The sequence below is a fragment of the Parasteatoda tepidariorum genome, chromosome 7 (genome assembly GCF_982258835.1).
Source record: "Parasteatoda tepidariorum strain Cologne lab strain chromosome 7, Ptep-v5.0, whole genome shotgun sequence".
NCBI classification, from domain to species: domain Eukaryota; kingdom Metazoa; phylum Arthropoda; class Arachnida; order Araneae; family Theridiidae; genus Parasteatoda; species Parasteatoda tepidariorum.
In genome coordinates, this window is record NC_141761.1 from 114028396 (window position 1) to 114045022 (window position 16627).

The window sequence follows — 16627 nt, forward strand, 5'->3', positions numbered from 1 at the left end:
ATACGCTACAAGTGTCGTTGGGAAATCCCCGGAAAAAAAATTATCACCGTTAGTGTTACCACATTTAACGGTGGAGACTGTAATGGTTGGCAACTGTTTGGCGACTTTTTAAGGCGCACTTGGCGCATTTTGTCATCCCGTCGGAGGGATGCGAGAGGGAGAAAGGTAGATGTATGTTTGATATAATCGGGAGAGGGTCTCCCTTGGTATTCTGAGAGCTGGAAGCTCTTACTGGAAAACAATGCCTATTTCTTTTGTTTTTAAATAAAGTTAAGTTTTATTGTTTTAAAAATCTGGTCTGCTTATTTATTGGAAAGGAAAGGCATTACAGAGATCATGAATGATCTCCTGCCCGCGGACCTGAATTAATGTACCTACTGCAGGTGACTTGCATTTTTTCACGATATTTCGCGTTATACAATGAGCTGTAGCCGAAATCTATAGATTTGACACGATTTATTGACTTAACGGACATCAATATGAGTGGTAAAATCAAATAAAATTGAACCACTATATTGACCAGTACAAAAAAGTTTATTGACATTAGCTTACTTACTCCTGATACAGCATTAATTTTTTAACCGTTCTCGAAAAAAAAAATCTTAACTCGAATTCACAATAAAACGCACATCGATGAATAATAAAAGGCACATATCACTATCCGTCAAATTGACAACACTGCCAACCTACAGAAAGAATTTAGGGGAATTCCCTAGGCATAACTTTTGAATTTCTCTCAACTGAGTTGTCATGATTAAAGTGGGGTTTGCAACCTGTCATATTTATTTTGAAAAATGGGGGAAATTTCCAAAAGTTCAGTTCGATCGAGGTTTCTGGTAAGGATTCGAGGGCCCCCTGAGCTTGAGGGCTCCGGGGCACTGCCCCGCCTAGCCCCTAGGTAGCTAAGCCACTGGCCACATGCACACATTCTGATTTGACTTATTGAAAAAATCACAGCATGCCAAATTGATCACATCATATCAGCAGAAATACCTGATGTCGCAATTGATCCAGACTTATTTCAGGTCATTATCCAAAATATGATTCATGGTCCGTGTAAATCACTCAACAACACTTCACCCTGCATGTCCAATGGAAAATGAACCAAACGACATCCAAGAGAACTATCTGCTGAGACTATCACTGGCAATGACAGCTATCCGCTTTATCGACGACGATCTAAAGAAGATGGCGGAAGATCAATCATTTTAAAAATCCGGAACAATGATGTTGAAGTCGATAATCGTGGATTGTACCCTATTCACCGTTGCTCTCGAAAACGTAGAAAGCACACATCAATGTCGAAAATTGTAATTCGGTAGAAGCGATCAAATATATTTGTGAATATGTAAATAAAGGAAGCGATATGGCAGTTTTTGGATTGGAAAATGCTACTTCAACAATCGATGAAATCAATCAATATCAACTGGGATGCTACATTAGTAGCAATGAAGCTGTCTGGCGCATTTTATCATTTCCAATTCATGACCGACGTCCAACATTTCTTCATTTGGCAGTACACCTTGAAAATGGACAGCGAGTTTACTTTACAACAGGAAATGCCAGTTCAAGAGCATTGCCACAAACAACGTTAACGGCATTTTTCTCATCGTGCAGGGATGACGCATTTTCAAAGACGCTTCTCTACTGTGAGGTGCCAACATACTACACATGGAGTATTTCGGCGAAACATTTTCAACGTAGAAAACAAGGTAAACCAGTTGAAGGACATCCCAATTTATATTCCACTGACACATTAGGTCGTCTCTACACCTTCTGTCTACGACTTCTGTAAGATTATTTCAACCATACATAAACTTTTTCATAACGTTTTTCCAAATATCGCTCAAAATTACAAAGATCTTCAGTGGCTCAGTGAACGCGCTATATTAGCAGCAAAAAATAGCGATGTACAGGACATCAATAATCACCTTCTAAATGAAATTCCAGGTTATGCAAGAGCATATAAATCCATCGATACTGTGATAGATCAAAACGAGGTTGCAAACTACCCAACCGAATTTCTGAATTCACTTGATTTGCCAGGTATGCCGTCGCACGTTTTAACATTGAAAACTGGAGTATCTATCATTCTCCTCCGAAACATCGACCCACCCAGACTTTGTGACGGTACGCGTCTTTCAGTGAAAAGAATAATGACCAATATCCTCGAAGCTAAAATTCTAAATGGCAAATTTAAAGGAGAAGATGTTCTACTACCGCTTATTCCAATGACCCCCACAGATATGCCATTTGAATTTAAACGTTTGCAGTTTCCGGTGCGACTTTCTTTTGCCTTGACCATCAACAAAGCCCGAGGACAGTCACTACAAGTATGTGGTCTGAATTTGAAAAATCCCTGCTTCTCCCACGGACAGCTTTATGTGGCCTGCTCACGTTTTAGTTTTTTCGCGTACTCTCCAAACGGTAAAACAAAAAACATTGTTTATTCAAAAGCACTTGAATAAATCTGATAATAACGAATCGGAAAATTTCTAAATGCTTTTCAACAATTAAATACATCTCTGACCGTAATTAAGTACAAAATCTGAAATATATGAGCAACAGCAAGCAAAACTGGTCATACATCGACTGCACACCTCTCAAGCCCATTCGTCTGAAATATCTGACCAACGGCAAGTAAGACAGGTTACAGTTTTAAAATGCATTGCTCAAAACCCGTTTTTCTGAAACATCAAAACAATGGGAAGTAAGAATAGAAAACTCACTTCTCTATTCAAACGCCGCCAATATGCTGGTTTAAATCTTAGTGTGATTCACTATGATCCAATTACTAATTATAGTCTGTATCCAAGTTATAAGAAAAATGAATCATTTATGTGTGTTTTGTAGTGCTCTCAAATTTAAGAATGAAACAGTTGGAATTTGCTGTTCTGGTGGAAAAATGAAACTACCAGATTTAACGTCGCCAACCGAGTCATTATCAACATTGTTATCGGGTCCCGCAAGTCAATTGAAACTTTTCTTGGCTAATCTATGTCGGTGCAATTCGTATTTCCAAATGACTTCATTCGGTGCTACAAGTATCGGTATGCATATGGACAGCCAGAGTTGTTTATTACATTCACGTGCAATCCTGTTTGGACTGAAATTAAAGAGTTTTTGTAACCTAGGCAAATATCATCGGATCTTCATGATATTACCGCACATGAGTTAAAACAAAAATTAAGCTCTATACTTGATTTCATTGTGAAGCGTCATGTTTTTGGAATGATGCGGTGTCTGATGTGTTCTATTGAATTGCAAAAAAGAGAATTGCCACATGATTTGGCTTATTGAAAAAATCACACCATGCCAAATTGGTCAGCTAATATCAGCAGAAATACCTGATATCGCCATTGATACAGACTTATTTCAGATCATCGTCAGTGTGCATCGCCATACATGTCTATTTGAAAATGCACAAATGATATCTTAGAGAATTAACTGCTGAAACTATAACTGGTTTTTTCACTACTGAATAAAATTCTCATTTTAAATCACAATCGCAAATCTCATTTAGACGTGTTTAAATATAAAATTACAATTCAAACTGAAAGCTTTGCAACGCACGCAGGGTGCATCTAGTATAGTATAAAAATATCCGTAGTATTTTAATAGATTAATTGTGGTCCATTACGAGCTTCCATTCGTGTTGATGGAAAGATTTCATCACGAACTGAAATTTGCAGCTGTGAAATGTTTATTTATTTTCGCTATCTTCACAGAGAAAATAAAAATATAATTGTGTTTTTGTAAATTTATCTTTTTAAAAAGCAATCGCGATTAGATAATTCTTAAAGATTCCATTAAAAGGGCCACCAAATTACGTCAAGCTTTCCTCAGTGGCTAGTTGATATTATTAAAATGCATAAATAAAATTCCATTGGCTAAAATTCCATTGGTCCACTGAAAAAGTAACGTTTTTAAATTATATGTGTCGCACTATCTAATGCCGGTTTCTTTCTTAGGAATCCTTAAACTGTCTCTTAAATTTCTTTCAGAAATATTTTTGATAACTCAAAAATATGTAATAAAAAGTTAAATCTATAAGCAAAGTTTTCAAATTTAAGTTTCTTAGTTTCAATAAACATATAAAAATGTTTTTTTTTATTCAGAAAAACCTATTTTCATTAAGTTTTTGAATGGACTTTTTGAACTTTTGTCGGTGAAAAGCAAAGAGCTCGTGATAATGATGTTATAAGTCCTTAATTAATAATTTTGAACTAATGAGGATATATTTTTTTTAATTTCATTATATTGATTGAATTATTAATTGTGATTGCTTAACCACACAAGTATACATTTTTTGATCTTAATTAAAAATTAAAACAGCATGGACTCCAATAATAGGTTTAGAATTTTAAAGAGCCAGAGAGAGAAACTAGCCATTTGGGAAGAATCTTGACCATGGAAGAGTCATTAAAGCTGAATCCTAATAAAACCTGTTGTTTTCATGAAGTTATGAGGGATATTCGTGTTAATTTCAAATGGTATAAAAAAGGGAAATTGAGAAGTCAACAAATTTTATAAGTATTCTAAAGTTCAATGCAATGGCAAATGTAAGAAGTGCACTTAGTATATTCAAACAAGGATTACATTTTTTCATTGCGCTGAGGGGAATAAATCACCTATTGTTTTCATGAATGTTAAATTGAGAAATTGGTATTTTTATTTTACTATAGCTTCTGTTACGTTAAAGAAGCACTGCAAATTCTTGTTATCGTATTTGAAAGAATGGAATACGATGGATTTATTTGAAATACTTGGGTCTACATTATTAGGATATATCTCCATAACATTGCTTTTAAAATAAATGATTTTAAACGAAATTAATGGTTGGTTAATTAAGAACCAGCACATTATAAAGAGAAAAAAGAAGCTCAAAAATGAGACAAAATCCATTCACCTTATTCTCTGCACTTCAGCTCTTTCAATCTGTTTTTTTCTAACCATTTTTATTAAATATATTTTTCTTCCATATGCCCACATGAAATATTGGGTAAATATATTTCAGATTAATGGCAAATTAGACATTATGAATGACGTTGCACTGATGAAGCTAAATGCACCGGTAACATTTACAAATTACGTAAGACCTGCTTGCTTACCTGCATCAGGATTTGATGTTCCTGCAGATACGAAATGCTATGTGACCGGATGGGGTCAGACTAGGGGTAAGTTTCTTCTTCACTCAAGTGGGTTGCGTAAAAATCTAATATCAATGGATAAATTAAAGAATCTTCTCAATGAAGAGATTTCATGGACAGTGAATTTTTGTCGATTTTCCTCAAAGCATGGTTTCTCTCTTATAGTGTATTTCTGTAGAATGTGAAGCCTTTAAAGTTCGAAATTTCATCATGTAACACACCAAACTTTAAATAATCTCATGCAATTTCACAAAGTTAATAATAATGAAACAGCAGTTTAATAACGATTAGAAACAATTTTTATGAAGTAAAACGAAAGAACTTTTTTGAAAAACTTTACCTTTCCCAAAGAAACATTTGTGAAAGGCATTGTGTAATATGAGCAAAATAATTTTTCAAAATTTATAATTACATTAAACTAATGAAATAAACTAAAGACTAAAGACAGAACTAAAATTCACTTAGAATCATAGTAAAAAAACTCTAAATAGTAAAATAAAAAGCTAATGAAGAATAAGATTGTTTTAATGGATGTTTAACTATAGCTTAACTACAAATTAATTATACCTCGATGTTATTTATTTCATTATTTCGGAATACTTAGTGAATTTTTTATGTATTGCATATTCGAAGAAATTACTTATTTTTCAAACTCTAGCAATTAATTTTGTCTTAATTTTTAACGGGGGATAGAAAGGAACGAAATAAGTATTTTTGCCATCAAACCAGGAAATGATGCATTAAAGTGTTGTAAATGACGCATGAGGAGAAAAAAAGTATGACCATAACTACCAGAATATGGAAAAAATTTACCGTATTTTCGGTTCCATGGGGAAACCAAAATGCAAAAAATTTTAACAAAGTGCTTCGGTTTCTCACTTTTAGTAAATTAACAATGAAATATTGTTTTATGATGTGTGTTAAAATTTGCTTTGTTATGAGACTCTGTTATGATATTTCAGAGCATGGCATAAAAACTATTTATATGGTTGCATTTACTTTTCAGTTTGTATATATATATACTTACTTAATAACGAACAATACGGGGCTTCAGGAGGGGAACTGAAGATGCTTTAAGAAATGTGGTGAAACACAAGATGCAAAAAAAGAGGGTCAACACACCCTGAGGGTCGCCATAGACATCAAGAATGCTTTTAACTCCCCCAGTTGGAGTTTTCTCAAAAATAAGATCAACTGTCTGAGGCTCGACGACTCGTAGCGTTAATTCTTGAACAACTGTCGTATTTGTTATTGCTTTACTGGTTCTACCCTTTTAATTCCTGCAAATATTGGGGTTCCTCAAGGCTCTTTCTTGGGACCCATACTGTGGTTAATTTTAATTAATTCTCTTTTAGATAATCTTAATTTTCTGTTTTATATAGAGAGTCGACAAATTGGGGACAGAAATTAATGAGGCCTTGACCGTCTGGGCAAGGGATCTCAAACTCAAATTCGCACCAGATAAAACTAGGACTTTTACTTTCCCCAAAGACTCCAAGATCACTGAAAGACTAACACGCATCAAGATAGTTAATACTCCGACGGCACATACTTAGGGGTCTTCCTGGATCATAGGCTGAGCTGGACTCCACATCAGATTGACCTCATCTCCGAAATTACTATCTTCTATAATAAATTGAAACAGTACAGCAGAGCTACCTGGAGACTGAGCCCGAGCATACTGAAATTAATTTATACCCATGCCATAGAATGGCAAAATTATTTACGGAGCCTCCATTTGGTATCTTAAATTAATAATAAATTAAACTTGTGAAAATGAATAATAAATTAAACTTTATTCGAAGAATCCCATTATTGAATGTCAGAAAGTGTTACTCAAAAACCAGTACGGAGGCACTACATATACTCTCTAGTATTATGCCCATTGACCTCAAAATTCGAGAATCAACAGTTATTAAAAAGCATATACCTGTAATACGAACCAATCATCTATCTTCAATGCCGCATATCAAATAAGTGATCTCAATGAATGTAAACCAAACTGAGTCCAAAGATACAACTCAAAACAATTTAAAATGATCCCAAGGGTTCACCTAGCGGAACAGACTATGACATTTGCACTGACGGAAGTAAATGAGTCACACATAACGCAACCACAGGAGATACTGAGTGCAGGGTCGGAAGTGGATTCCTGGTGAAATTTAATAACTGCACCATCTACCAAAAATCGACAAGGCTCAATGATGACGCAAGTGTCTACCCTGCTGAACTGACTGCATTAAAAATGACTACTATCTAGGCCAACGAACATAACAACACCATATTTACCAATCCTCGTTGCACTCCCTCGAAAATCCAATACCCAAAAATTTTCTCGTCGAAGAGAACTATAGATATATAACTGAATTAAGGTAGGCAACGAGGAAGCTCATATTCTTGCTCAGTCGGGTGGACACTCAGATTAACTATTGACTCAGAGCGTTATGGCAGGCGGGATGGTTCATTAAATGGGACATACAAGTTTTACCCTAAAATCAATGAAAAACTGCTTAGTAGTGATTTCTATCTAAACCAATTTTACACTGGCCACTTCGGCGAACTTCAATCATGAATTTTTCAAAAGAACTGCAAGCTGTAAATACTATGACAAATTACAGACTATCACACATCTCATTACTGAATGCGATACATCCTTATCACTCCGTGGCAATCGTTTTAACAAAGGGGGACCCATGGAGTCTTGGTGCAAAACAAGATACTTTCTATTAATGCAATCATTAAAAGAACTCTTGAAGATATCATAGCACCCGAGGACTTCTTGGACCCCCTATTTACTAATGCATAGTCATTTTCATTTCCTAGCTGCGCATCTCGCCTGTATTTTGATTTTAATGTTTACACAATTATTTTAATTACTATGTTAGCCATTTTATCTAACTGTTTTATCTAACCTACGACGGTTTTAACTTATTTTACCACCTTTCCTTTGACTTTTTAGTGTCACTGTTGACTTTTTAGTTATATTCTACTTACTATTTAAAATTTTTAGTGAAACTCTGTTTTTCTTAATTTATTGAATTTTCGACATCAGTATCTTACTCTTAACGATTTTGAGGATTTTACTTATTTACTTCTCGGCCTTTGCCTTTTAGTTATTTCTCTATCTTTACGGTTTAACCTATTTATCTCTCGGCCATTGCCACTTAGTTTTATCTCTATTTTACACTCAAAATTTTAGTATTTAATATGATTCTTACACTGCTTTGTCCATTTTAAATGTGATTTTATTTTTAATTGTTTTACTGTTTTAGAATTTTGTTGCTCTGCAGTGACTTTTTGTGTCTATTTGTAAATTTACTGGTCAGCAGGGGCTTTGTGTGACAGTACCCGTTGGATCAGTTTCATTCCACGATTGCTTATATTCAGCATATATCCTAACTTAAGCATAGCACCTTTTTTTTAACCTTCCGTTAGTCGCGCACTTGTTTCCGACATGGTTAATCGCGTTGCACCTGTGAGGTGTTTCTGATTTTTTGAAAGCCAAATGAAATTTAGTCTAGTTTAAATAGTTAATTGTTACCAATTTAAGATTCTTTAGAGAGATAAATATCAAAAAACTTATTTACCGAAGTACTGAAGATAAATTTTTCTTGCTCCCGCGTCGGATCTCTTCCTCCATCACAAGATGTTCAACTAATTAACGCAAGAAGGTTCTGTGGTTTTTTACTCCGTAACCATTTTCTGTGTATATAACTTGACCATTTATACCTGCTACGTTGAGTAGGACTGAAAATGAGATAAAATATATATTTTTAATTCATAAAAATATTATATCCATAATGCTTGCGTCAATGGTCGCGCTGCACCAGAGGGGTGATTTGAGCGGTTCCAACTCTCCATCGACATGCTCTAAGGTCGGTTTTACACGGACATTTGAGTAATCCAAAGTTAGGAACATAACATTAGGCTCGACCCCCGGAAAAATCTTTTGACGGCAAAGGAGGTGGAAATGCAGTAGGGATGCACCTGTGAGGTGCGCGCGACTAACGGAAGGTTAATGGATTTTTTACTATTATGACCTTTTGCAAATTTCAATGTTATTGATGTATTGATTTCATTGTTTTATAACCTTGCTCTCTGTTTTGTTTATTTGTGAATTTTACTGTGAACTGGGGCTTTGTAAGACTTGTCTTGTCTTGTTGGTTGGCCGGGGTGCCTGAGGCCGGAACGGCCCTTTACCCCTTCATCGTGAGATGAGTTCCTGGAGGTGTTTCCTTCTGGTGCTGTAAATCTAAAATTGAAAGATTGTAAGACTGTGTCTAAGTAATCATATTTATACCACAGATGTTAATTAATGTTCCGCATAATTTTGTTCGCGATCTCATTCTCGTCTCAATATAAGGGAAGATCCCATCGACACTTGCACTATAAAGTGGATTTCCAAGAGCAAACTACTTTATTTCACTTTCATTATTTCCCTTTTCCTCGGTTGAAATAAAATGTAAACTGTATTTTTACAGGTTGATTTTAATAAATGCTACGGGTGTGGCCTAGCCGGTTGGTTGGCCGGGTGCATGTGCTGGTGTTCGGATCGTGGTCCTCTGGGGACGGCTGACGCGGCAGCGGGTTGATATACATAAGTTCAAAATGTAGAGAAAACATGGTTTAGTTGGGTATACATTGGTTTTTTTTTTTTTTTTTAATCAAATTTTGAATTAGTTTATCTATTTGTTTTTTGGATAAATAAATATTACTACATATTCTTTTAATTCTATTTATTTCATTAAAAGTTACATTTAAATAGATGCTCCTAGAAACATTAGAATTCCAAGTAATTAGTTTTTTGTATTAAAATTAAAATCATTTCTTTTATAGTATAAATCAACAAAGCAGATATTTTCTTCTTTTATAATACTCGTACCCAAATAAAAAAAAATGAAATTAATATTATCATCATGATTACGAAGCAAGATTAATTCCTCGGGGTAAATATTATTTAATAAAATCGTATAATCTTGAAAATTAAAGATAATTAAATCATCAGTAAATCTAAAAACAAATTTAATATTAAGTGTATAACTTTTTTTATAATAATGCAAAAATAGGTTAGCTAAGAGAGATGAATAATTAGATCCTTGTGGTTTTCCATCAATTTGAAGAAAAACATCCTTTCCATTGTAAAGATAATTATTGAAAGGACAAAAATTAATTAGAATTTTCCAATAATCAAAATCGCAACAAAAGATATTTTTAAATGTATAGTAATAATTCAAAAGGACTTCTTTTAGTTTAGAAAGGGGAATGCTACTGAAAAGATCCTGGAAATCAAAGGTCGCAATAGAATTAATTTCATTATATTTAATAAATTCTAAAATCGGTTGATTATTAGTGATAATCCAAGAAAAACCTTCTTTAATAATATTGTTAATAATTTTATTTAAGTAGTCAGAGAAAATGGTGACAAGTTTAGTAAGGTAAGAATTAGATCCACATGTGATTGTTCTAAATTTTATAGGAATGTTATGAAATTTAGGACTGATAATTAAGTAAGGAAATTGGACATTGCTAATTTTAATTTTTAACTTCTTATATAAAGCTAAATTTTTTTTAATGACAATATTATTATTTAAATTACTAAGTTTAAAATTTTTACTATTTTTTAATTCCGTATTGAAAAGTTCAACGTAGAATTTTTTTTACAGATGATTGGATAATTATTGTTAGCTTTGTTTATGGGAGTAATTACAAAATTTTCTTGTAGTTGCTTAATTGATTGAACTGTTTTAGAAAAATTTGTTGAATTGTTACTGTTATTTAAATTATCCTTATTATTGTTTTAAAGTAATAATTCATTCCATCCCATTTCCATTCTGTTAGCATACCTAAAGGTAAAGAGAATCTATTTGATATCTTTAGACAAAAACTATTGAGATCATTAAGAAAGTATTTTAGAATTTTATTAATTAATATATGGTAAATGGGTCTAAATTTTGTGCCTTTTATCACTAAATTCCTAAGTTTTCTATAAGATTTAAATTACCAGTTATAATATGTTATGTTTATCAACAAAATCATAATATTTCTCCTGCTCACAGTGACATTCATAATCAGAAACATTAATCCTCCCTGAATATTTGCTTATATCATTATAATTAAATATAGTTCTACCAAGAGATTTATTATATTTAAAGCTTTCAATTATGTTAAAATCCTTGAATGTAAATAAAGTTTTAAGATTTTCAAAAATATTATGAAATTTGATCTTATCGAAAATAGGATTTTGAAAGTTAATAACGAGATATAAATCATCTAAATTTTTCTTTTTATTTGGAGAAATTTTACTCATTTTGGTTTTTACAAGATCGAAACAAAGAATTTTTAAGTGTAAATTAATAAAAGAAAAGTTAATCATAAAATATTTAAGCTTATATTCATCATTATTCTTAAGGGAGAAAACAAAATATTTAATTGGTTTAATATTATAATGTTTATTCAAATCTCTTTCCATATTAGTCATGTCACTTGGACGTAAATGCGGTACTTGCGCACTAAAACTCAGTTTTTCAACTTTATCACGTGCTGGGTGCAAGTAAACTACCTTTACATCTGGAGTATCCCCAAGAGAATTTGAGCTCTCTGATTGGATTTCTCGGTATTGCCTTGTGTTAAATCTTTTAGTAGCTCCTCCTCAAGATCATTTCTCCGTAGTTTGTTCACGAAATGTAAATCAATCATAAATCAGTTCCACTATATTTATCATACTAATTTTAAGCCAAAATTGAAGTTTTGCACAAAATATAAAATCGTGTCATCAAGAGTATGTTGAATTCCAAATTTAGAACATTGCTTCTAATATTTGATGAAATAGTTTCTACTTCTTTTTTAAATGAAGAATGCATTTTCTCAGGCGAAAAACTGTCATTTCAAGGTTGAAAAACAAAAGCTGGGTTCATATATCGCTCAATGCTGAAAATAAGAAGCATAGCAGAGTGAAATAACCATACGTCGCAGAAGGCGTTGCCGAGAAATCCAATCAGCGTGCTCAAAATCTCTTGGGGATACTATAGATGTAAAGAGAGTTTAAATGCGTTCGGGGTACGCTCCTCAGCCATCAATTTACGTACCAAATTCAGCTCTCGTTCGACTGGTCTAAAGATTTGATAGTTGTTTGCTTACCTTGTACACCTTCTGTTTCCTGCCTCAGTCCAACAATTCATGAGAATATCTGCAAGTTATGCATTTGTAAAGCGATGCGTGACATTCCATATTGATAACATCGACCGCCATGAAACCTACGTTATTGACTGCCACTTTAATGCATCACTTTCGGACACACGTTCTATCACAAAAAACTTTATAAGCTTTATACAAAAAAACATTTATTTTATTTCCTCCCGTAAGACTTTTACACATATTATTTGAACACTCTGTACGTTAAATAACTACTTATATATATAAAAAAAATTCAGTCAGAAATGCAAACAAAACTTTATTTCAAGTTCAGTCGTATATCGGAAACAAAATCTGTTCAATGTCTACAGATTAAGTGAATTTTAAATGTGTAAACGATTAACTTACATAGCTTACACAACTTATAACTTATCATTCGCTATACTGAGTACTTATTTTAAGCATTATTAATTTATTTTTAGAAGTTATATTGAATTTAACTCTTGTATCCTCTAAATGTAAATTTCAGTAATCATTAAATTTTTTTAATTTATTTAAGAAGTCTTGCTTTTTTTAAAGCGGGAGTGGTGGGTAACAGAAATGAATACTCACTTGGTACAAACAAATATGTATAACCACTTTCTTAGGATAAGAATTTTTCATACATAGACCCCTTTCTGCGCCTAAGCATAAATGGGTTAAGAAATCGTAAGGGTCACCTTTGATGCCACCACTCTTTTGGTTGTTCACCTTAATGTTACATTTTGTATTGCTGCGCAAAATCTATAAGACTTAAAAACTTGAAAATACGATGATGAGTAGAAAAAAGTGCGCAGTTTGATAATAAAAATAAAAATAATAACGTTCAATATTTGGTTCAAAACTTATTAACTGTTAAAATTGTAGGAAAAAGCATCACGCGGACCGCGCTACGGGCCACACAAAGGCTAAAACATTGTTAAAATTTGGCATCCTGAAAGAGACATACTATTTGTTTATAATTAGTTGGAAAATTATTGTTATTTTAAGTGCTTTTTTTAAGAATTTTAGTTCACTTTTCTTTTGTCTTACGTTCCTTTTTTTATTTTTTTGCTTTTAAAAACTTAAGACATTTAGAACCTTGGAAATATGAAGCTGTGTAAAAGTGTATAAGATATTTGAAGAAATCGAAAAAAAATTAAGATTCAGTTAATAGTTTGAGAATTACCAAGTGTTATACTTGAAATATAAAATAACTATATTAGCCGATCTACTGCCCGCTGAAATGCAACTATAGAGTAAAAATTTGAAGTGCTGATAAGGTCATTTTTATTTATAAACATAATGCAAACTTTTTTTCCTCTACTTGTTCGAAAGTTTTTGCAAATTTAAGTATTTTCTTGGATTTTTGTTTCAATTTTTCTCCTTTAAATAATGATTATTAATTCACTGTTTTCGAAAGAACTCTCTCTTTCGAGATCATCAATTTATTAAGCTCGCTCTTAAGTAGATGTCAAAAGGAACAACAAAAAAAAACAGATAAATAAAATGTAAGTAAGAGAAACTGATCTGATGAATCATAACATTTACCTATATCGAAATTTTATAAAACTATAAATGGCTCAACAGAGATTTAAAAAAAACTTATGCAATTTGATTTGTTATACAATTCAAGGTTATCGTTATATATTTTTAATAAGAAAAATTACTTCTTATTAAATCACAGATTCTATATTTCAAAGTATGTATGCATTTCTTTTTCAAGTTACATTTCGTTATTTTTCAAATCCAAGTTATCATATATTTTGTAACGATTAACATATTAACAAAATGTTTTTACATAAAATAAATAAATATTTACATATTTTTTACACAAAATTATTTTTTTTAAAAAAAAAAAAACACCGAATTTCTTAGAGAAAGTAAGGAGAAATAATTGGGGAGCGGATTGAGCGAACATCGATAAATCTAGTGTTTTATAGACATCTTAATATTTTTACAGTATCGCTGATGCGTTAACTATAATTATGAAATATATATTGATTTAAATTGCAGGTACTGGATTCAATCATGTCTTGAAGCAGACATATGTTTCAGTACTCTCAAGATATGACTGCGGCTACGATGAGAAGAGCCAGATATGCGTGAAAAATAAAGAGATGAAATCTTCAACTTGCCATGTAGGTCTGCACTTCACAACATAAGCGATAAATGTATAACTATGCTCTATGATTCTTCACGTGCTATCAGACACCTACATCAAAAGGGCGGTATATTCTCTGTGTTTCAAGGATTATAGCAATTCAGAACAATACTTGATTCCCAAATTATAATAAGCTAAATGAAAATTTATCGAAAATGTTATATAATCTGTTATAGAAAATGTTTTTATTGTATTGACATATTTTCGTAAAGTAAATTCCAATGAAATGAGTGACAGCAAATACACGATCAAAAATGCGGTAAAAATATATTACTTTCATTTTTTAAAATTATTATTGGTGCATTATTTTTTCAGGCATAAACACTCAAGACTTCAATCGTGCAATTACAGGCAAACAAATAAGCTAGGTCAATAAGTTAAATTTTTTGTAAGCAGATTTTTTTATTACTTCTACCCGATAATTCGAACTTAAAATATTGATTAGTTTAGTAGTTTTAAAAATTTTTAGCAATTAATGCAGGACAATTAATTGAAAAATGCTATAGAACAATTAAGTTTGTATATTTAGATGGGATTTCTTTTTTTCACTGTCAGCAAACATTCACCCATTTCTTCCTAGATAATACAATATTCTTAATGTAGAAAGTCTAAATCTACGTTAGATAATTGCTCCATGAATAAAAAATGCTAGTCGGCTAATATTATTTTTATTTTTAACCTATGTGTGAAAAAATTAAAGTTCTGTTTTGTCAGCACCAAAAACATTGAATAAAAAAAAAATTTTTTATCTTATAAATATTTTCAAATTGAAGAGATTCATTGGGCAATTCATAAATTTAAAATAAACTTTGATCATTCGATTCAAAATATTGAATGAGTATTAGAAACTTAATCAAAATAAAGACAATCTTAGCCAAAGAGAAACTATTTCATTAGCTGGGGGGGGGGGAATAAAAAAAGGTGAGTTTCGAAACCACTATTAATTACATTTCTTAATAACTATACTTCTCAGCAAAATTCTTATTTCCTACATTCGAAACATTATATTTGTAAGAAATTACTACATGTAATTCTGACAGGTGCAAAAAATATGCAGTTATAATAGTACTATATATCACTTTAAGGATATAAAAAAAGGCAATGATGCGCATTCAGCGAACAGTCTGTTAACAAGAGAGTGTGGAATGAAGAGCGCGTCTAGAGCAGAACAACGTAGAGTAGGGCAACTTTTAGCGATAGAAGGTAATAGCGCTCCTCGTACTGTGCATTTCACTAATCATTTTACGCTGAATACATTGGGTGTTAGCTTGTTTTGAAACACCCGATATTAATGTACGATGTTCATGAAAACACCATTTGTTAAAGGCAGTGTTCCCCATAACCAGCGCTGAATGTCTCATCTTCTTCCTCTAATACATACTTTGCGTTGTTTTGCTCTGAACATATCCATGATTTTATATTTACTTTAAGTGCTCTCATGACATTTGGTTAACGAACGCACCTTCTTCATTTCTACTCTAATTCTTGCATTTAAGCAAACATCCTATTTATTTATCATTTTTATCATCATTTAAGGGAGACAGTGGAGGACCTTTATCGTGCAAACTCGGAGATCGCTGGTACGTGATGGGTGCGACAAGTTACGGCACTTTAACCAATTTGCAAACTGGTTTGTGCGCAATGCCGGAACAGCAGACAATTTTCATGAAGGTTTCAGACAAAGTAGACTGGATAGAGAAAACTATTAATCTATATAGTTGATTGCACTGTTGTCATTCAAAATAAAAGAAAATTTTGTGAGCCTCAGTGTGTGTCTTTTAATTCACAAAACCTTGAATAATTGGAGTAATTTTTATCTCCGATCCTAAAACACAGTTTAATTTGTCCGTTCAAGTGTAACTATTAAATTTAGCATTCTTGTATAGCGTAAATTATTCGGTCCCGATTATTATAAGCACCACCTATTAACTCACTCCACACAAACTCAGTCGCCTTTTTCTCAATACTTTCAAGAAAATAATTTTGTTTACCTATTACATAAAAATCACTTATATTTATCATTTATGTATTTTAACGTAAAAAATGTCGGAAATATATTAATCGAAACGAAATGAATGATTACTTGGATTTGAAAAATATTCACCAGTACTTGAAAAAAAAAGTTTAACTTGGGAATTCAAAATGGCGAAGTAAGGTTAAAAGT

At 32.3% G+C, this 16627-nt stretch overlaps 1 protein-coding gene across 1 annotated transcript in view; it reads left to right on the plus strand.

The window, feature by feature from the left end:
* The window catches only part of LOC107440035 (chymotrypsin-like elastase family member 2A), a 31800-nt gene extending 15570 nt beyond the window's left edge, over nucleotides 1-16230 (plus strand). The window contains exons 7-9 of the mRNA XM_016052813.4: nucleotides 5018-5177; nucleotides 14316-14440; nucleotides 16000-16230. Coding sequence (XP_015908299.1) covers nucleotides 5018-5177; nucleotides 14316-14440; nucleotides 16000-16185 — 471 coding nt within the window. The 3' untranslated portion in view covers nucleotides 16186-16230. The remainder of the gene's footprint in view (nucleotides 1-5017; nucleotides 5178-14315; nucleotides 14441-15999) is intronic.
* Nucleotides 16231-16627: the final 397 nt, after the last annotated feature.